General features: G+C 43.3%; 1 protein-coding gene across 1 annotated transcript in view; it reads right to left on the bottom strand.

Moving 5' to 3' along the window:
• The window catches only part of ADGRL3 (adhesion G protein-coupled receptor L3), a 792,897-nt gene that overhangs the window by 485,094 nt on the left and 290,960 nt on the right, over positions 1-16,843 (bottom strand). Inside the window, exon 9 of the mRNA XM_053463509.1 lies at positions 4,408-4,511. Coding sequence (XP_053319484.1) covers positions 4,408-4,511 — 104 coding nt within the window. The remainder of the gene's footprint in view (positions 1-4,407; positions 4,512-16,843) is intronic.

Raw genomic sequence — 16,843 nt, 5'->3', positions numbered from 1 at the left:
CTGGAAAATTCAATTTACCCCATCAAACAATATACTAGACACCCCAGGGTATTTCAAATGACGGTATTTTAACCCTTTCCATACACTAATTTCACCACTAGCCTTTGTGGTAGTAATTTTATTTGTATTTTTTATCGCACAAATTGTACTTCAGGTGTGAATTTACAGCTCCTGGTATATGTCACTTCAAACAGTAGCGTACCTAGCTGGGGGGCGGCGGTCCGCACTGGGTGCCGGTCATCACGGGGGTGCCAACTTGCCGGCACTGGGCACCCCTCCAGAGACAGACAGGAATGTCCGCCGCTGGAGGAGCAGGCTCGCAAGGGAGCGGTATCGGAGGTCTTTAACAGACCTCCGACTCCCTTGAGTGATTTTAAGCCGGTTAAAGGGAGATCCTTTAACCAGCTTAAAATCACTCAAGGGAGCCGAGGTCTGTTAAAGACCTCCGATACCACTCCCTTGCGATGTGCGCAGAAAATGCTGCTGTGCGCCGGGGTTTGTTGTCAGATCCCGGCGCACAACACTGAAGCCGTGCCCACCGCCGTCCGTGCCCTCTGAACCGGAAGGAGACAGAAGAAGAAGAAGAAGAACAAAGAGGAGGAAAAGGAGCTGACTGCTGTAAGAAGAAAAGTGACAGAGGAAAGGTAGGAAAGCATTCAGGGAGAGTGACAGTGAGAGTGGATTGGTATGTGTGGATTGGTAAATGTGTGAGAGTGATGGGTGTTATGCTGTACCATTTCCAATGTCTTTTTCATTCTATAATTATGCTCTAAAGTACATCATAACTCCCATCACTCTATGCTGTTCCAGGTAAGTGAACTTCAAAGGGGGGAGAGGGTAGATAGTTAGGAGGGGGTAGATAGGGAGAAGGGAGTGAGAAGGAGTAGATAGGGTAGAAGGGAGTGAGAAGGGGGTAGATAGGGCAGAAGGGGGTAGATAGGGCAGAAGGGAGTGAGAAGGGGGTAGAAAAGGGGGAAAGGTGGGTAGTAAGTATATTGGAATAAACAGTGAGAATGAGTGAGAGGATAAATGAATGTGTGGATGCATTGTGAGAATGGGTGAGAGAATTAATGATTGTGTGAATTAATTATGTGAATGAAAGTGTGAATTAGTGAGTGACTGTAAAAGTGTCTGTGTGTATGATAGATATATAATTGATTTGTGGAAATGCAAAGATGGCACAAGCAGGATGTTTGAGCCTTGGGGACCAAGATGACACAGGCAGGGTGGTTATGGGACAAAGAAGGCACAGGCCGGGCTGTTTGGGGACAAAGTTGACTCATGCTAGGCTGTTTGGGGACAAATATGGCAGGTCCTTTGTGTGTAATCTGGGTGCTGGTCAGGTTCTATGTGGGCAGTGTGGACGCCCGGGCTGGCTTTGCCTGTAGTTTTATCTCTACCTTTATTGCTGAGTTTTTATGTGATTTCCAGTTGATCTATACCTGCAATGCTGTTTCCATACATTATTATTGTATACTTGCAAATACGGGATTTGTATGTCTGATTCTATGCCTCCAGTGCTGAGTTCACATGTGAACAATAATAATATATATATGTTTGCTGACAGCAATCACACTCCTATCATGCCCAGGCAACAAGTAGTCAGCTAGTACATGCTGGAATCTGCGTATGCCTGGGCATGATAAGAGTGTGATATATATATATATATATATATTAATATTGTTATTTTTTTGTCCTATTTCTGTGTGTTACTTACTTTAAATAAAAGTGTTAGATGTTTTTATGTTGGGGGGGGTCATATTCGGTTTCGGCCAGGTAAATGCTGCATTTTCGGTTTCAGTCCAGAATTCGTTTCGGTGCATCCCTACTACTAAGCCAGACAATGAAGTGGTAGGCCTACACTACATCAATGTTTGGCTTAGTATATAGTGATAGGAGTTATGCTGCACTATTGTCAATGTCTGGCTCAATGTATAGTGATAGGGATTACGCTGTACCACCGTCAATGTTTGCCTCAGTATATAGTGATAGGTGTTATGCTGTACCACCTTCAGTGTCTGTGGCAGTATATAACGATAGAAGCTATGCAGTTTTAAAGTGTGTGGGGGGGATGCCACATACAGGATCCGCCCCAGGTGCCAAATACTCTAGGTACGCCCCTGCTGTCAAACAACACCCCAATGTGTGTTCATCAACATCTTTTGATTACAGTGATACCACCTATGTCTGTTTGTTTGGGGGCCACATTTGGGAAATAACAATTGTTTCCCCATTTTGGTCAGTCTGTGCCTATGCCCTATCTTTGAACCCGGCCACTCATGTCTGTACCTTGTTCAGAAAGTGGTTTTCCCCTCATTACCCAATCATATGCAAATCATATTACAGGCTCCTCGTAAATCAAGTTTTGTAAAATCTTTTGCTGAACATGGTCTTTTCAGGAGGTAAGACGTCAAGAAGAAGAAAAGGCAAGGGATATATGTTTTTAACAGTCATTGTATTAATTTCTCTGCAATCGATACAATTTTCCACAATATAAAAATTTTGGGAAGATATTGTTGTAGATATTCATGGAGCACTTTCAAATCAGGCTCAGAAAGCAAGTATATTCAGCAAAATGGGATTGCACCCCCCAGTAGCAGTTCTATGGGGTAATCGTAAGGCATGTGGAAGTTGATCAGAGTTCTTGTTGTCACAGACATTTGCAAAATTCCGATATTGTGGCGTAAGTTTAGTAAAATCTTTAGCAACAATTGAATTAATTGCTGTAAAACATTAAAGGGCTGAAATTTAAACTGTATTAAAGTAACTATAGTTGGAGTCTCATGATGATTTACTTTCAGAACCAGTTTTAAGGGGACAGTCTCGTGTGTAAATGGGCCTGAACTAAGCAGAGAACCATCCACTGTTTCCATTAATACAAGTGTAGACTGAGTTTTGTTTCCTCTCACAAATTTAATGCCCATTAAGTTGCCATCTGCTCTAGAGTCTATCATAGCTGAAGTGGAAATTATTTTATCACCATATTGCAAAGTGATGGACATCACTAAATAAGGATGCCGAGTCATCATATCATCTTCACCATTTGCAGGTTGTGTGAGAGAACGCAGTTGGTCTAAAGTCTGGGGCTGGTGTTGGATCTGTGCACCTTCAGCAACCATAGCTATGTATGCCTCCGCTGTTTTTCAGTGGATAGTGGCCCTCTTTTTAGAACTATTTCATATATCTTATTAAATCTGTTTGCATAGCATCTGGTTCAGATTCAGCAGATACTTGGGGGTCTCAGAAGAAACACTTGTATAGAAAGTATAACTAGCACTTGATTTAAAAGCACCTTGTCATTCTAATTTTTTTTTCTGAAAGTCTCCAATCCATACGGATAGCCAACCGCACAAAGGAATGAAACTCACCAGGAAGGTCAACATGAGCCAGTTTATCTTTTATATATATCAAAAATAGAACTTCTGGACTGATTGGTTTCAAGTAGGATCAGCAATCTACTGCCTGAAGTCAGCAGTATATTGAAGCCACAGAGTTCCTGATATAAGATAAGGAGAGAGGCTTCTGCTGTAGCACAGCAATTGAAGTCAAAAACCAGGATTCAAAAACTAGGCTCATGGCATCAATAAAGTCTCATAAATTTCCCAAGACAAAACAGCATTCCTGTTCCAGTAAAGGGGAGCCCCAGGCCAGGTCTACACCTTTCAATGTTGAAATATTTAAATATTCAGATGGATATTTGTTAAGGAACATTGTGAACTCCAAACAACACTGGTTTGTGAGACTCCTGAATTTTCGGCGGTCATCTGCAATCTTTTCTGGCAGAGGTATGCAGGCATCTTGTGCAGGGGTAGCAGAAGCCATCACAATGTCATGTGCACCATAGTTGGTAAAGCCATTATGCATGGTACAAACTTCATTATGGATCTCAGCTATCTGATTGTTCAGCACTTGAATGGTTTGTGCTTCCCAAATCTATGATTACCAGCTACTATTCCTACTATCGGTGACAGCCACTCATGGAAGAAAAATTAATGTGTTGCGTAGTGTAGCATTCTTAGGTATTACAAAAATTAGGTAGTCAGAGGGGAGTAAAAAAGGGACAAGGGTTCCAAAAAACATACAAAAATCTATGCAAGACACTTACATTCATATATTTTGAGTATATTTTGGTCAGCTGTTTTGGGGACCATTTTCATAATAAAATATTGGATTTTTATCCCCCCTAAAATAATCGGTTTATTGATGACAATTGACACGCTAGGCACATCACAGAAAGTCATACAGTTCGTGACAATTGTCCCTCACTTGTACTTCAAGCACTTAAGCTTAGAAAGTGATCAGCTATTACCTTCTTTGTTCAGACAGTATTGCTGCACTGCCTCGATAACGAGCAATACGATAAAAAATATGTAGGGGCCTCACGTGATCTCTCTCAGGAGCACTCACCTTTTGTCCAATATGATTGATCCATGGAGATGAACAGTTGCTTAGATCTGGACCGAGAGGATTCCATATGCCTTCAGGAATGATGCAAATGTATGTTGCCACACCTGAAATAAATAAATAATACCATACCATATGATGTACTATTTAAGTAGGGGATTTGCATATGATAGACTTACATACTAATTGGGGTGAGTTCTAAAATCCGGCTAAAGGATTTCAACTCCACCAGGATAGGCAAATTTGGAAGGTGCGGGTTATGTCTGGACTTACAACCAATGTTTTATTAGAAAACTACTTGGGACACCTGAAAAACACTTTGGTTACGGGCGCTATAACATCTATAGGTTTGGAATGCAAGGTCATAGACCAGGGGCATCCAACATTTACTGCAGTTTTACTGCATTTGTACTTCACTGTACTACAGTTTTACTGCAGTTGTTTTTGTACGGAAGTACAAAAGCAATAAAGCTGCAGTACATTGAAGTACAACTGTAGGTTTGCAATATATAAAAAAAGTGGAGTAAATGTGCAGTAACACTGCAGTACAGTGAAGTACAAATGCAGTAAAACTGCAGTAAATGTGCAGTAATACTGCAGTAAATGTGCAGAATTGCAGTTTTTTCATGTCCAAAAAACTGCAGTATTACTTCAGAAAAACTGCAGTAATTTTTTTGTAAGGGATTAGCCAGGGGTTCCGGCAGATTCCTTTAGAACCCAAATATATCACCAAATAAACATTTACCCCCAATGGTGTCTTCCTTTTTTTGAGGACACTGTTGAATTTTGTCTTTTCATTTATTCGTCGGTATAACGAACAAACAAATGCAATAATGGGCAAAAGAAAGAGAAAACAAATGTGAGTAATACTGCACTAAGAAGAGGATAATCTCGCCACTTTTTAACACAATTTAACTTCTTCTACACCTTTAATTTTTGTCTCCATAGCAACCAGGAAGGACGAATGGCATTTCCAAAAACGGTGGATGAATTGCGTCAAATATAAAAATGGCGACCGACAAAGTTTGTTGAAGAAGAAGAATCCCCCCCCCCCGAACTAACACAAAGGTTCCATCTGCGCTCAGTTCTAGTTTACAGGTATGCCGTTCAGGAGATGGCTACTTAAGAAAGATGATATAGCTATATAATGATTTACACAGGATGAACACTTTTATGTGTAGATGCAATCTTATACAACTATAAATCCTGACACGTGTCAGATCGCTATGGCAAATATGGAATATCTGGGATATAGGATAGGAAGTGGAGTACAGCATCCTGGGATCAACTAAGCTCGCTGCCATCCTTGAATGGTATGTACCTTAAGAAAAAAGAAATAGGCACTTGTTTTCTTGGGGTAAAAACAGTTTGTCCCTAACAATAGTAATACAGCAAAGTACCTGACATACTTGACCAAAAACCCCTATCCCACAACGTTGTCCAGTCTCCAGAGCGTGAAATGGCTTTTGTCTAGTTAAAAGCAGTGGGAGGAAACAGGCACTCCTGTGAGTCTCCCCGGTACTTATGTGATCACATTTTCCCCACTTTCCACATTGAAACAGTAGGTACCTTCCCCTTTGGTCATGTTAAAAGGATCAGCTCCCCCCCATCACATTCAACACCCCATTGGCCATAGATAACATAGAAAAAAAATAGAAAATATTTCTGCAGTGCTCATGTGTATATATATATATATATATATATATATATATATATATATAAGGTATCAGTCTCTTTAGTGTGCCCAACAGGTAAGGATGACTCCTGGGAACGAGCAGAGTTGATAGCACAGTGCAACAGATAGTCCAGTTATCAGGCAGAGAATAGTCAGGCGATACAGGTCAGCATCCTCTCATAAGTACAGTGATACCACCCATGTATGGGTTTGTCAGGTTGTTTGGGGCTAATAGGCCTTATTTAGGAGGTGCGCATTTTTGTTGGAATTTTGACATTTGGAGAGCCTAAACCATATTTCATAACAATTTGTTTTTCTACTTTACCAATCACATTGTGATTAGTAAGCTTGGCTCCATCCTCCATCAGTTCTCAGGAGGGCCTGGGAAATTGTTAATTTTTTCATGGGCGCCACACCTACAGGCTCTGCCACACCGACACCCAAACACACACACATAAGGACAGGCTCTTCCACACTTACACAAAGACACACATATACTAGGATGGGCTCTGCCACATTGAGAGCCAGACATACACACACACCAGGACAGCTCTGTCACACCAACATCCACACACCAGGACAGGTTCTGCCACACCAACACCCAAACAACAGGACAGGCTCTTCCATACCAACACCCAAACATACACACCAGGACAGGCACTGCCACACCGACACCCAGACACACACACCAGGACAGGCTCTGCCATACAGACACTCAAACACACGCACACCAGGACAGGCTCTGCCACACCGAGAGCCACACCCACACACCAGGACACGCTCTGCCACACCAACACCCACACACCAGGACAGGTTCTGCCACACCAACACCCAAGCACCAGGACAGGCTCTTCTACACCAACACCCAAACACACACACCAGGACAGGCTCTGCCACACTGACACCCACATCTGGACGGGCTAAGTTACACAAAAAAAGTATTTTCCACAGTGCTTTGTCATTGAGCTCCCCCTTTTGTGTTTTTGCCCCTTGTGTATCACCCCAGCCAGCACTATGTGTAGTTATGCCCCCAGCCTGCCACTCGCTTTAGTATTGATTTATGTAATGGTTCCAGCTGCCCCTCTTGTGTGTTGATGTTGTCAGCCCAGACAAAATACTGCCCTGCTGTATGGGGGATGTATATCTTACTAGTTGGTTCCCTTCCATGGGTCTATACTTCCCCCATACTGCAGATGTCGGGGTTAACGAGGAGGAGTTCGGAATGCAGGAAGCCACCAATCCAGGAAGCACAATACAACGAGGTCAAACAAGCATAGTCAGGGTCAGGATCACAGAATGCAGCTAAACATATAAGGATAGCCAGGGTCAGGTTCATGGAGATCAGCAAAGTCCAGTAAGAATAGCCAGAGTCAGGTTCACAGAGATCAAAATTAGGAAACACAACTGCAAGCAGCGAAGAGCTCAATACGGCACAATAACTGAGCACTGGAAGCCCCGCCCCCTGTGTGTGACATCATCCAAGCTAGTTCCCCATGGTCTCCACTTGGGGATGAATGAAGTTGAGTGAGAGTGCGCGCGCATAGGAACAGCCATGCGGGAGGCAGTGGAGGCGGGAGCAGAGGAATTGGCACTGGACTCAGCAGGTCCACTCAGGTAAGTGGTTCCGTGGGGATCTCGGGCAGCGATCCTGACAGCAAGGCAACATTTTATCTGGGCTTGTCAGCAATATGTAAAAGTTAATACCCCCATACCCTTGCATATTGGCACCCTTTAGTATCATGTCAGCCATGGCACACCTAGATTGGAAGCATAGGACTTGGCATCTTAGACTCACATCCATGCTATCATACACATATTCATTCATTTACTCATTTACAAACATTCATTTACTCATTCGTATACTCAAGATACTCATTCATATACTCATTTACAGATACGCATTAATTCCCTCAATCACACTTACTCGTTTATACACCCTCCCCCACCTCCTTACCTGAACTGCAGATCGCTCTGTGCAGCTGGCAGACCTTCGCAGGGGCCGGCCCTTTCCTCTGCATTGCTCGCACTCTGTGTGAGCACTTCTCTTGTACCGCACAGAAGAAGCAGGAAAGGAGCGGAGTCATGTGATGCAATCAAAATTCACGTGACTCTGCTGGGTTCCTGCTTGAAAAAATACCACTTAGTAAAACCTATTAATTCAAATTCTGTAAGTCATTTTTAAATATTTTGATATGTTTCCATGTGACCCATTGCCAAAGCCTCCAATGACAAACTGTCACACACTTACCTTCTGCTGCTTCCGAGGTAGCTGCATATCCGCTTGGAGCCTGCTGCCTACCGACACGGAGCTCTGTGTTGTGTTCAGCCATATCCAAGATGGCTGCCCAGCACTTTCAGCACCCTACCGCACAAGCGCCGCAGAAAAGGATTGTATTTCCACGTATCTTTTGGCCAAAGTTAATGCCAACCAAAGGAGAGTCTTTAAAGTTAATAGCTTTAACATTAACTGGAAGGTAAATTGCAGGCAGGTGTTCCCATTATACTTTGGGCTCCGTACAATGTGGAACGATTTCCCGGGAAAATGTCACAGTGTCTGTTGATGCTTCACACCGGTGCGATCCTTTAACTAGTGGACAACTGGATGTTTGCATGTAGAAACTGCTTAGATGGGGGACCATCTGTCCTGGACATACCATTCCTCAAAGTGAGCTCCCCAGCCGTGTGCATTTGCATCAGTGGTCACAATCTTTCATAGGATGTCCACAAGAGGAAATACCCTCCTGAGATGAGGAATGTGTAACCACCAGCCTTGATGTGGGAGAATGCCGGGAAGAAAAACCTTTTGCTCCAAATGGCCATGGAGGAGAGGAAGATTCAAAGATTGTGGCAACCAACTGAGCCACTGAGCCCAACGTTCCTGTTACGTAAGTAGGAAGAGCTTTCCTTAGTCCAGTCCTGGATTTCCTTATGCTCTGTTCTGATCTTCTATTCCTTGCTTCCAGTTCTGTTCTTTGCTTCAGCTCTGTTCTCTTTATAAAGTGTGTCCCACCCGTTATGTTTGTCTCAGTCTGCACTCTACAGGTATGTCTCTCTGATGTGTGTTTAGATTTCATGTTTGGTTTGTTTAGTACCGCTGTAGGCGGGGTTTAGCGTTAGCGAATATTGGAGTACTTTTAGCGTAGTGGTGGGCTAAGCGTACTATGGCCATAAGATGTGATGGAATCTCCTATTGTTATCTAGTAGTCCTAGGCTAGTCCTGTTTGGTCTTGTGGTGTCTGTGTATTCTTGTCATGTGTAGCCTGGTTAGTCTAGGTAGCTCTGTGCTTTGTTGTCCTAAATCCCCGGTAGAGGGGTGTCCTGTATACCCGGTAGAGGGGTGTCCTGTATACCCGGCAGAGGGGTGTCCTGTATACCCGATAGAGGGGTGTCCTGTCCTGAAGCCCCGGTAGAGCAGTGTCCTGTCCTGTATCCCAGGGACAGGGGTGTCCTGTCCTGTATCCCAGGGACAGGGGTGTCCTGTCCTGTATCCCAGGGACAGGGGTGTCCTGTCCTGTATCCCCGGGACAGGGGTGTCCTGTCCTGTATCCCCAGGACAGGGGTGTCCTGTCCTGTATCCCCTGGACAGGGGTGTCCTGTCCTGTATCCCCGGGACAGGGGTGTCCTGTATCCCCGGGACAGGGGTGTCCTGTCCTGTTCATGTCTCTTCTTTAGTATTCCTTGTCTGGTTCCCTGTTGTGCCCTGTATTATGTATGTATTGTCCAGTTATGTTTCTTGCTTGGTCTCCCTGTGCCTTGCTTGCTTTGTTTCAGCTGTTACTCTGCTTAGCTTCCACACTCTGCAGCATCCTACATGTGATTCTAGTGCTATGTCTCATGCCTGCTCCAAGGTGCCTGCAGGATATCACTTTGCTTGGTTCTGGACAACATCCACTGCAATGTCAGGGCGCTGGTATGTGGCTGCACAACCCTAGATGCTCACCACCCGGGTGAGTGCAGTCGCCGGGTGAGTACCGCTTCTGCATGTGGAATCCCTGCATTTCTCCATCCATGGGCGCTCTGGGTTATTACAGTCGTCTGTATGGACCCAGTTACTGAGAGGCCAGCAATGGTAAATCGGTACAAGTGTAGCACAGTCAGAAGGCAGGCCAGGTCAGCAATGGTTAATTGGTACAAGTACAGCGTAGACAGATGGCAAGCTGGGTCAGCAATGGTTAATCAATTCAAGCAGGGTACCAAGGGTTAATACACAGACAAAGTCGATATGACAAACCAAGGTCATAGCAAGTGCATTCTCTAAGTGACTTGCTTTCTGTAAGTGACCAGTTTGTGCACCACAGCAGCAGCAGAGAAGTGGTATTATAACTATACCAACAGTGGGTTTGTATCTCAACCATCAACAAGAAGGTTGAAGGGTTTGTGACATAAAAACAAACAAAAACTGTGTGTTTTGCTTAACTGTGCCCCCCCCCATTTTCTAGAGTGTAATTAGTTAGTTAGTAAGGGTGAGGTTTATAATCAATTAACTGTGTTGCTCTGTATAAAGCAAGTGGTTAAACTCACAGAACTTGCTCATAGTAAGGGCTTGTATTTGTTTAAGTGACTTGCTTTCTGTAAGTGACCAATTTGTGCACCACAGCAGTTAGTGCAAGACAAGAGTGTAAGAGAAAGGAGGGTAAGGGCCATAAAGTAATTGTTTCAATCCTGTAAGTGCTCACGTCCCTCCCTAAAGTATGAGCAAGCTTGGAGAACTCACTCAGTGCACATCATGCCATATATATGCATGCTTGGAACAGCAGTTCCTGGGTCCATATCGCTATGGCAAGTGCGAACAATTGGTCTCTCTGGAAGCTGAGGTTGGTGCTCTGAAGAGGCACATTGAAACACAGAGAGATTGACAATCTTGAGAGGAGTCTCTTGCTCACTGAGAAGAGTTTAGATGGGGCCCATAGCAATGAGGGAGAAGATCAGTCAGAAGGGAGTCAGGCACATAGGTGGGTAACAGTAAGACGTGGTTGCAGTGGGGGAGGGAAGAAGAAAAGGGAAGCCAGCCCAGAGTATCTCCATCCCAACAAATTTGCCCATTTAAGTGAGCATGTTGGGGAGGCAGACTCAGGTGTAGGCTTTCTGGAAAAAGCTGTTCTCTCTAACAGCCGGGAGAGCAGCTCATCCAGCGTGCAGGGGATCCGAAAGGAAGGAAAGCCCAGGCAGGTTGTGGTGGTAGGGGATTCAATAATTAGGAAAACAGACAGGGTAATCTGTAGCTCTGATCGCAGCAACCGAATGGTTTCCTGTCTCCTGGGTGCCCGGGTTCGGCATGTTGCGGACAGAGTGGACATTGGCACCAATGACATAGTAAGAGGAAGATGGAGTGTCCTAAAAGGTAATTTTAGGGATTTAGGGAGTAAGATTAAAAAAAGGACCTCCAAGGTAGTATTCTCAGAGATACTACCTGTGTCATGCGCTACACCAGAAAGGAAGCGGGAGATTAGGCAGCTAAATGCGTGGTTGAAGTCTTGGTGTAAGAAGGAGGGCTTTGGGTTTTTAGCACTGGGGTGATTTTGCTTTGGGGTACAATCTCTATAGTCGTGATGGATTGCACCTAAATGCAAGAGGGTCCAATGTGCTTGGGGAGAGAATGGCCAGACGGTTTTAGGAGATTTAAAACTAGGAATGGGGGGGGGATAAATACCGGGCTAAACAGTATAGAAAGGTGATTTACTTAGTAACCAGGTGGGTGGATCTGGGGGCTTGGTCTATACAGATAATAGGGAGAAGCATATATTTTGCCCCCCCCAAAACATGGACAGAAAGCGATTGCAGCATCCGTGTTAAATGACAAGATAAAGGTCATGTCTACGAATGCTCGCAGTTTAGGGAATAAGATCCATGAACTTGTAACAGTTGTGGCAACTGAGAATGTTGATATAGTGGCTGTTACTGAGACATGGTATAATGAGAAAAATGACTGGGACATATCAATAACGGGGTACTCTTTATATAGAAAAGACAGAAAGGGCAAGAAAGGGGGAGGGGTGGCCCTATATGTGAAAAATAACATAAAATCTAACTTAATACAAGTTGGAGTGAGTGAGGAGAACATAGAGTCGGTTTGGGTTACAGTACAATTTGGCAAAAGTAAAGTAATTCGCATAGGTGTGATTTATAGACCCCCAGGACAAGTAGAAGAACTAGATAATCTACTAGTAGAGGAAATGACTAAAATGAGAGTGAAGGGGATGTTATAATCATGGGTGACTTTAATCTCCCTGATGTGAACTAGAAAACGAAAGTAGCAGGTTATACCCAGAGTGCAGATATTCTAAACTCCCTACTGGGATTATCTTTAAAACAAATAGTTGAGGAACCAACTCGTAAGGAGGCCAAATTGAATTTAGTGTTCACAAATGGAGATTTGTTAACAGATCTTTCTGTAGGTGAAAGTTTGGGATCTAGTGATCATCAGTCTGTGTGGTTTAATATACGAACAGTGACTCTACACCACACAAAAACAAAAGTTTTAGATTTTAGAAAAGCTGACTTTTCTAAAATGAGAATATGTGTAGAGGAGTCATTATCAGACTGGGGCAATTTAAATGGAGTCCAGGAGAAATGGGATTATGTAAAAGCTGTATCATTGAAGATAACAGAAAATGGTATTAGGCTGGTCAGTAACAGTAAAAAATTAAAGAAACCGCTGTGGTACTCTGCAGAAGTGGCCAAAATCGTAAAAGACAAGAAGTTAGCCTTTAGTAGATACAAAACTACCCAAAGTGAGGAAGATAGACAGAGCTATAAAATTAGGCAGAAAGAGGCAAAGAAAGTTATAAGATCTGCCAAATCACATGCAGAAGAGCGAATTGCCCTGTCAGTAAAAAAATGGAGATAAAACATTTTTTAGATATATAAATGAGAAAAGGAAAGTTAAACAAGGATTAGTTAGAGGAATGTATGTAGAAGAGGATACAGGTTTAGCTGACTGCCTCAATTAATATTTCTGTTCAGTTTTTACAAATGAAAATGAGGGAATGGGACCTCAGTTGGGAAAAAAAAAAAACATTTGAAATATGTGAGTTTATCGAGGCGGAGGTTCTACTTCAGTTGTCTAAGGTAAAGATAAATAAGTGGATGGGGCCTGATGGGATACACCCCAAGCTATTAAAAGAGCTTGGGGGTATACTAGCAAAACCGTTAACTGATATATTTAACGAATCATTGGTAACGGGAGTTGTCCCAGGGGATTGGAAAGTAGCGAATGTTGTGCCCATTCACAAAAAGGCAATAGGGAGGAGTCAGGCAACTACAGGCCAGCTAGTCTTACATCTGTAGTGGGGAAATTAATGGAAACAATGTTAAAGGAAAGGATTGTTGAACATCTGAAGTCGCATGGGTTTCAAGATCAAAAACAACATGGGTTTTCCTCAGAAAGATCATGCCAAACGAATCTTATTGATTTCTTTGATTGGGTGACTAAAGTAATTGATCAAGGTGGTGCAGTAGACATTGCGTATCTGGATTTCAGTAAAGCCTTTGACACTGTGCCACATAGAACACTTATAAATAAACTGCAATCTCTGGGTTTAGATCCCAATGTTGTTGAATGGATTAAGGAGTGGCTGAGTGACAGACAACAGAGGGTTTTAGTCAATGCCATATTTTCAGAACAAGGTCTTGTTACCAGTGGGATACCTCAAGGATCTGTACTTGGACCCATTCTCTTTAATATTTTTATTAGTGATATTGCAGATGGTCTTGGTGGAAAGGTATGTCTATTTGCTGACGACACAAAAATTTGCAACAGGGTTGATGTTCCTGGAGGAAGAAGCCAAATGGCAAATGATTTAGGCAAACTGGAAAAATGGTCAGAGCTGTAGCAACTGGCATTTAATGTGGATAAATGCAAAGTAATGCACCTGCGGCATAAAAACCCAAGGGCAGAGTATAGAATATTTGATACTGTCCTAACCTCAACGTGTGAGGAAAGGGATTTAGGGGTAATTATTTCTGAGGATTTAAAGGTAGGCAGACAATGCAGTAGAGCAGCAGGTAATGCGAGGAGAATGCTGGGCTGTATAGTGAAAGGTATTAGCAGTAGAAAGAGGGAAGTGCTCATGCCGTTGTACAGATCACTGGTGAGACCTCACTTGGAGTATTGTGTACAATACTGGAAACCGTATCTCCAGAAGGATATTGAAATGTTGGAGAAAGTTCAGAGAAGGGCTACTAAAATGGTTTATGGATTACAGGATAAACCTTACCAGGACAGGTTAAAGGATCTTAACCTATACAGCCTGGAAGAAAGACGTGACAGGGGGGATATGATAGAAACATTTAAATACTTAAAGGGAATCAACAAGATAAAGGAAGAGAGTTTATTTAAAAGAAGAAAAACTACCACAACAAGAGGACTTAGTCATAAGCTAGAGGGGCAAAGGTTTAATGGTAACATCAGAAAATATTACTTTATGGAAAGGGTAGTGGACGCATGGAATAGCCTTCCAACAGAAGTGGTAGCTGTTAATACAGTAAAGGCATTTAAGCAAGCATGGGATAGGCATAAGGCCAAGCTAGATATAGGATAAGGGCAGGTACTAAAGGAAAGTACTCAGAGGTTTCTATGTTTAGAACCGGTAATGAATAGGCTGTGGGAAAAGGAATAGGGAAAGGTACAGGTGCAGGACTCAGGGACAGGCATTGTTAAAATAAACAAGAATGCTGAGTTGCAGGAACAAACTAGACAACTGAGCAAGGAATGGGAGTGGGATAGGGCTTTAAGTAGAGTCCAAAAAAAAAACCTAAAAATCTCCTGACAAAAAATATTTTGTAGCCTTCCTTCATAGGCTGGTGTCAAGAATGCCTTGGACCTCATTTCTTCCGAACTAACTAAGAGGATGGGCTTAGGGGGACTGTGATGTTGTGAAGAAAAGGGATCAGGAAACCATGGTTTGATGAGTGGTACATTGAACATTGGGTGAAGCTTGAACCTAGAGGTTATTTAGGAGCAAACTTTGAAGGACAAGAGAGATGGAGATTTACAGTTGACAGCCAGACTTTTAAGATCTGCTTGCACTCGAATCCGAGTAGAAAAAGCAGGGAGAGAAGAGGTCGATGGTGGGTCTGGAAGGACTAAAGGATGGTATCCAAACATCCCAAAAATGGCGACATTCGGATTGAGCTATGAAATAGTTTGTTGCATGTGAATTCTGCACAAGGTATTAGTTGATACCAGTTGTCCTGGAGATAGGACGAGAAACATCTTAGGAACTGTTCCAGGGTTTGATTCCTGGATGTTCTTATGCTCTGTCCTGTACTTCTGATTCTTATAATCCAGTCCTCCCCTTAGCTTCAGCTTCTGTTCCCTTTATAAGATGTGCCCTACCCATTATGTTTGTCTCAGTCTGCAGGCATGTCTTTCTCTGATATCTGTTTAGATTCAATTTTTAGTTTGTTTTATTAGTAATTCAGTAGGTAGGTTTTAGTGTTAGGACCCACCACCATATTGGAGTACTTCGGCGTAGTGGTGGGCTAAGCATGCTATGGCCATAATGTGACAGAATCTCCAATCTTGTTATTTTAGAAAGGGGTTCTTTTCACGTCCTTGTCTAGTCTATTCTGTTGAGTCCTGTTATTTCTGTATAGTCTTGTTGTATGTAACCTGGTCAGCCTTGTCAGCCCTGTGCTCTGTTATCCTGTCTTGAGCCCCGGCAGAGGGGTGTCCTGTCCTATTTTTGTCGGATCTTGTGTGTAGCCTGTCCCTGCAACCTGTTTCTACTCCTTTGGCTCTGTCCTGCCTTTACTGTTCGTAGCTGCCAGAGATCTCTATATCCTGTTATCTGTACTGGATACCTCCTGCTGCTATGTCAGTGTCCTGGTATGTGGCCACACAATCCTGATGGCCCAACACTCAGGGAAGTGTGGTTACCCTGCATCTGGTCCTGTATCTCCACTCTGCATTGGGCGCTGTGGATCATTACAGTCGTCTGTATGGACCCCGTTCGTGACAACCTGGCTTTCCATGATGTCCCTCACAGTGCCCTACAATCCCTAGAATCCCCTGCATAAAAGACCAAGAGTCAGGTGGGTCCAACATGCATGGTGATCCTGGTTGCAGTCTCTTTGTGTGGAGAAAGTCTCAGGGGAAGATGTAATTCTGCAATGCAAACGATACAAACTTTGGAAAAGGTCCTTGTGGTCGTGCTGAGACCAAAGGGAAGAGTTCAGAACTGAAAGTGATTTGTGCTGCCGGCAAATGGAGAGACTGCATATCTCGTTCCACAATGGGTATGTGGAAGTATGCATTTTTTAAATCAATAGCTAACTAATCATTTGGCAGAATGTGAGGAATAACTGACTAAAGCGACTCCACCTTGATTTTCCGAACACACAAGAACCTGATGAATTTGGACCGACCTCCAACCATCTGAAGCTTTCTTAACGAAGAACAGAGGGGAGTAACACTACCATGAAGTGGCTAGGGAATACAACTGGAATCATGACCTCTTCCTGAAAAAAATAATCTATGAAGCTGGTTAGCTTTCCTTTCACTGGATTTGCATGAATTATTTTCCTGACAAACATAAGAAAGGTATAAAAACTGTATACCAACTGGATGATGTTCTGAACCCAAATATATCCACGTAGACCTTCAGCATTGCTGCTTGCCCCAAAAGAAGGAAGGACGAGAACAGGGGCCTAAAGGAAACAGGGAAACCGATTTTCCATGCAATAGACCTAACATTTATGCCTGCTATCAGGCTGAACAAAAAGGCCTACAGACATACTTTAGTGCCCATTCTAGCTGATATT

Source organism: Spea bombifrons, chromosome 1 (genome assembly GCF_027358695.1).
Source record: "Spea bombifrons isolate aSpeBom1 chromosome 1, aSpeBom1.2.pri, whole genome shotgun sequence".
Taxonomy (NCBI): domain Eukaryota; kingdom Metazoa; phylum Chordata; class Amphibia; order Anura; family Pelobatidae; genus Spea; species Spea bombifrons.
Note: the sequence above shows the minus strand (reverse complement) of the source record. Positions and strands in the feature narration are given on the sequence as shown.